A 6,000-nucleotide genomic window follows, 5' to 3' on the forward strand; every position below is an offset into this window, starting at 1 on the left:
ATTAACAGTTTAAAACAAAATCTTTGCTTCTGGCCGGGAAGACGCCAAACGGAGCTGGGTCCAAGTCTTCAGCATGGGCTGCAGCCAGAGTCGCTCGAAGAAGTCGCCTTGGGCAGGAGCGGGGTCAGGCGGTGGCGGGGAGGTGGTCTTCTTTTATAAGCAGAGATTGAGGTTTTATTTTTGCTAAGTATTAAACATTATTTCATGTGAATTTTCCACTTGTGATGTCATGTCAGCGCTCAAAATTCTTTCTGTAGTTTGTTGTTGCTTGGTTAACCGCTGATACAGGTTTTCTGCTAATGCTACTGTACTGCTTTGTTCCATTGTTCCAAAAACTGAACAACATCTGGGTCCCAAGCATTTCGGATAAGGAGTACTCGACCTGTACAACTTTAACATGACATCCCAACTCCTGTAATCAATACTTTGATTTATGAAGGTCAATATGCCAAAAGCTGTCTTTACAACCCTATCCATGTGTGATGCCACTTTCAGGGAATTATGTACAGGTGTGTCCCATTTTACAAATACTCACTGTATGAAAATTCACTTTTACAAAGAAACCCGTGTTCCCTGTTACGAAAGGATTTGAATGGGTTTTTTGCTTTTACAAAAATAACCTTCAGGAGTGCAGTAGTGAATGGGTCTTCGCTTTGCCATTTTGGATTATTAAAGTTTTCATAGGGACGCTCTAGTTTCGTGAAGCAGGGTGTACCTGCATCTGTAATCCCAGCTCCCTCTGTTCTATCAGACTCCTCAGTGCCTTACCATTTACCATGCATGTCCTTTCTTGGTTTGTCCTTCGAAAATGCAACATCTCACACTTGTCTGCATTAAATTCCATCTGCCATTTTTCAGCCCATTTTTCCAACTGGTCCAGATCCCCCTGTAAGCTTTGAAAACCTCCTTCGCTGTCCACAACACCTCCTCTCTTAGTGTCATCTGCAAATTTGCTGATCCACTTAACCGCATTATCATCCAGATCATTGATATAGATGACAAACAACAATTATGTTACCAACATATCAATTGTTCCCCTTTCCATTTCACTGAAAACCGCTCGGAAATTATTTTTTTTAATTCCTATTGCTGTTTTTCAGTTTATGGTCACACTAAAGGTCATTCAGCCCATCACTTCTATACTACCTCACGCTGAACTCTCCTGTCAATTCTACCTGCAACCAATTCTCTGTGGTTCCACCATCCACCTACGCGGTGCAATTTTCATTGACCAGTTTATCGATCAACTCACAGGTCCTTGGCATACAGGAGGAGGCAAGAGCACGTGGAGGAAACCCAAGATCAGAAATGAACCTTTTATTTTTATATATGAAAACTTAAATACCATTAGAAATAGGATGGGAGGTTGTCTTATAAAGAGTTGAAAATAAGAAAACAGAAATGGAAAAGGAGGAAAGGTAATGATGGAAAAACAGAAAGAGAAGATAAACAAAATATAAAAGGGCTACGCTGAACTATATGACTTTAAATATTAATGGAATACATAACCAAATTAAAAGGAAGAAACTACTAAATTTAAATGAATAAATGTATTCCATTAGAAAAAATAACATATAGGTTAAGAAATAATATTGAAATATTCGAACAAGTATGGGAGCCTTACATTAAATACAATAGCGAAAACCTACCGGGGACAAACATTACCTAAGTTGACTGCTTAATGCAACCTAGATTGTATACCTAAAATGGATGAGAGGGGGGGGGTGGGGGGGTGGCTTGGGAGGAGGGAGGGGGGGGGAGAAAAAGTCACTGTATATGTGTGAAAAAGAAATAGTGTATATCATGGCTAATGTGATTTATGGTGTGAAAAATAAAAATTTTTTTTAAAAAGAAATAGGATGGGAGTAGATCTTACCACACCAGTATAGTAACGTAATCCAACTATATTCCCCCGTAAGTTTCCAAATAACACAGCAGAGTCCAGGTCCTCGTCTGCCACTGCCGTGTCATCTGCAAGTGTGCGGTTTATCATTTGGGAGAGCGACTCCTCTAGATCCAGAGCAAAGAGGTAACTGCCATCAGAGAACTGGGGTGAAGGTTGTCCCCCCACGTACTGGGAACTATACCAATTCCGCCACGATATCATACTACAGAAACAGAAGAAAAACAACAACAAACCATTGAGAGTCAAACGCAAAAGGAGCACATCAAAAACCAGCAGCAATTCCTACCTCGCATCAGAACCCCCTACAATGGGTTTATAAACCTGTTCCAGCACATGACCTCTAACCTGCTTTGTGTATACTTAAGTTTCAACCTTAAAATAAATTTCAGGACCACAACATTATCACAAGTGTATTTTATTAGTTTTGCAAAATTTGAGAACTCAGTTAACACAGTTGCCATGGGGCTGCTGGTCCTCCAATTAGTGTGTCAGACTCCTGCTAAAATCCAGTTCTTCGCGACTTCTCAGCCTTTGATCTCAGTCTGACTGTGGCACTAGCATTCTGACGCCATCAGCTTTAATTATGCATTTTTACAATTCTTTCCACCGATACTCAAGAGATGCACAGAACCAGACAGGTTCACCTCACACTTTTTCATTCATACCCAAGAGGTAACTTATGCGAGATCCAAAGGCAGGGCATCCTGTTTTTAAATCAAGGAGAAACATTACTCAAAAGATTTAGCTTGTACATTTTGTTTTGTTCTTGTGAGTCACCTAAGCCGGAGGAACTCAAGACTGGTGGAGATTTACTAGCAGGGCCAGGTTTGCCTCACACCCATCACTTAAGGTATTTAAAATCCTCCCTGCATTCTTTCACAAAGCGGCATGGCACACGTGGACATTAATTCAAACTGATCAATCTACGTTAATCTATACTAGGCAGACCCTTACTTTCACGTGTATAAGTTGTAATAGGCCACAGAATTTGGGCAACCACAGCTCACAATAAGAGATGGCTCAAGCCAATTCTAAAGTTGAAATGTTATTGTCAAAGTGCATACATGACATCGCATATAGCCCTGAGATTCTTTATCCTGTGGGCCAGGCAGAATTACCACTTGCTGGTAATGCAAATAAAACTGTACTCAGGAAGATACATACACGTGTAAACCAATAAAGAAATGTAAACAAACCGACTGTGCAACACAGAGAGAAAATAAATCAATAAAGTGCAAAAGGAGGAATCCTTAAATGAATCTGATCGAGTTTGTTGTTGAGGAGTCTAATGGTGGAGAGGTAGTAGTTGTCCCTGAACCTGGTGGCCCAAGTCTTGTGACACCTCGACCCCTTTCCTGATGGTAGCGTGTGCTGGGTGGCGTGGATCCTTGATGATTGCTGCTGCTCTCTGACAGCAGTGTTTCCTGTGGATGTTCTCGATGATGGGAAGAGCTTTGTCTGTGACTTTACCTGTCAGCATGTGGTATGCATCGCATTTCCCAAGAATAAAAGATTTCAAAAAGAAATAAATAACCTTGCTGCCGACCTAAGATTAATGAAAGGTTGTCAATCACTGCGCTGAAATATTTCCTAATAAAGTCTGCCAAAGGATTCAAACACAAACCCTTTTTCCACTGGCATCCCAGTTCATTGGCTGTGCAGTGTCCTGGGAGAAGAAGCCCTTTGGACCACCGGACCACCCTCCACTTGGACACTCATCCCTGGCGATTGGAGTGTTCTACCTTCAATTGGAAGAGGGCGACTTTCTGCTGTCCCTTTTCCACTGGCTTTATCAGTACGCTGGTGTCAGCAAATGCCGGGTGTACCAGTCAGGTTAATCCAGGTGAAACGTCACGCCGGCATTTGGACCATGCTCCTTTTCCACTGGACCCTGGCCCGGTAAATTCCTGGGACAGGGTGCCAGTGGAAAAGGGGCTGCAGTTAACTTGCAAACATGGACAAACTACAGACCCTGCAAGATACAGAAGTCATTTTTTCAGGATGACAGCCATCTCTCGTTCAAACGCATCCACTTGGCTTACAAAGGGTTTTTTTGTTTGCAATCACTCCAAATGCTTTACTTGGCCGATAACTATGTCTGGATGTTCCACCAGCAATGTCCTGGTATCAAACTTCTTCCACAACTTAAAAACAAACCCAGTTAAGAATGATTGCAGCTATTTATGTCGAAATGGATCTGGGTCCTTCAACTATCAGCTGGGAGAAGGTGTCATGACGATCCAGTCCAAGGGGTATGTTTGTAAACTATATTATGAAGATTTTCTTCTCTGTGAACCTCCTGTTACACGTTCAAACACCCCAATCACTGGAGCTAATTGCAAACCCCGCGTGAAACGGTGCAACTCCAGTAAACTCGAGAGAGACAGGTCGTTCAATCGGGACAGAGAGAATTCCAATGGATAATCGGGTTCCAGGCTCTGAACCTGCAGGAGGTTGCAGGCTCTGGACGCAGCACCAACCCCACTCCTCCCGTCCTCGTTAGAAAAGGGCCGCTGAAACTTCACCAGCTGGAAGGACTTGATCGCGGTGCCTCCCCAGCAAGAGTTTGAAGTGAGGCCGACAAGAAGCGCTGCCATTCCGGTTCCCTGCCATTGGAAACAAGCCTGGCCACTCACTCTTCACTCAGGGCCCCCAAACAAGGCAGCCTACCCCGGTTCCTCGGCCAGGACCTGCCCCCCACTCCCACCTCCCCGTAATGAATGCTCATTCATGTGTCCACGAAGATGCAGGAGTCTTGCAGACATGGAACGGTGCCACGGCCCAGACCTTGCGCCCACGGACGCAGAGAAGCCGCAACCCGCACATGAAAGCCCTCTGCAAAGAATGAGAGATCCTCCGCACCAAATCATTTCGCTTGCCCCCGCCCCCCAACCCCCCCTCTCCCCAACCCCCCCTCTCCCCAACCCCCCCTCTCCCCAACCCCCCCTCTCCCCAACCCCCCCTCTCCCCAACCCCCCCTCTCCCCAACCCCCCCTCTCCCCAACCCCCCCTCTCCCCAACCCCCCCTCTCCCCAACCCCCCCTCTCCCCAACCCCCCCTCTCCCCAACCCCCCCTCTCCCCAACCCCCCCTCTCCCCAACCCCCCCTCTCCCCGCCCCCCAACCCCCTCTCTCCGGACCCCTCTCCCCGCCCCCAGTCCCCCCCTTAATCCACGCCCAGCCCCCTTCCCCGGCCTCCTAGTCCCCCTAGCCTCCCCGCCCCCGCCCGTCAGTGATTTCCAAAATTAAAACACCCGCACAGTACCCAGCGCTCCCTTTTACTTTCACATTCGCCCGGGGAGGTTGCGCTGATGGACAGGAGGCTCCTCGCCGCCGTCTGACCTATCGGAGCGCGCGCGGAGTGACGCGCGGACAATGGATACAATTGGAGCGACCAATCGGGGGATCCGCCGCCGCCGCGAATCTTGAAGGTGTCGGTCGTGATTGTCCATTGTCCATCTTCCGGGTCGGGTCCGACTTAAATACAGTTCAACGTGAACGTGACTTAAAATGATACTAAATCCACTCCTCCGCGGGAATGTGCATTTCCATTCATTCTCAGCATCAGGAGGCTGAGCTTGGACTTCCACGAAATGCTCATCTGGGAAGTGAAAACAACTTCGTTTTTCCAGCTGCTTCAACCAACGAACGCAGCCTTTCTCGTTCCCCGCACATCCTGGGGCAATGTCGTTCTTTGTTATGCACAAGAGACCCCGTGGTTGAAGTCAAAATGCAATGCTGGAGAAAGCATTTATGGAGCAGAGATAAAAATGACATTACCCACGTTTCAGGCTTGAATCCTTGACCAAGGTCTGGAGAAATACCTTGATGAAGCCCGAAATGTCAGTGGTGTATTTTTTTTGGCCTTTGCTCTATCAAGGACACTGTTTGAACTGCTGAGTTTTTCAACACAAGGATCTGGGAGACACACAATACCAACTGACAAACATGCTACTGGGTGGAAGGCCATGGGGAACAGACAGCTCACTTCATTCGAGTTCAGGAACTCTAGCAACTGGAGCCCAGTTTTGGCAGGATTTCAATGAGGCTGGGAGCCTCGTTGTCCATGCAGGAGTCTTGCAGACATGGAACGGT

At 46.5% G+C, this 6,000-nt stretch overlaps 1 protein-coding gene across 4 annotated transcripts in view; it reads right to left on the reverse strand.

The window, feature by feature from the left end:
- The window catches only part of hltf (helicase-like transcription factor), a 67,883-nt gene extending 62,627 nt beyond the window's left edge, over positions 1 to 5,256 (reverse strand). The window contains exons 1-2 of one of the 4 annotated variants that reach the window (XM_069897406.1): positions 3,531 to 4,580; positions 1,877 to 2,108 (exon numbers count right to left, since the gene is read on the reverse strand). In XM_069897406.1, the coding sequence (XP_069753507.1) occupies positions 1,877 to 2,108; positions 3,531 to 3,547 (249 nt within the window). In that variant the 5' untranslated portion in view covers positions 3,548 to 4,580. Of the gene's footprint in view, positions 1 to 1,876; positions 2,109 to 3,530; positions 4,581 to 5,170 lie in introns of those variants that run through there. The other 3 variants (XM_069897407.1, XM_069897408.1, XM_069897409.1) reach the window with 3 other exon arrangements.
- Positions 5,257 to 6,000: the final 744 nt, after the last annotated feature.

This window comes from Narcine bancroftii, chromosome 9 (assembly GCF_036971445.1).
Source record: "Narcine bancroftii isolate sNarBan1 chromosome 9, sNarBan1.hap1, whole genome shotgun sequence".
Taxonomy (NCBI): domain Eukaryota; kingdom Metazoa; phylum Chordata; class Chondrichthyes; order Torpediniformes; family Narcinidae; genus Narcine; species Narcine bancroftii.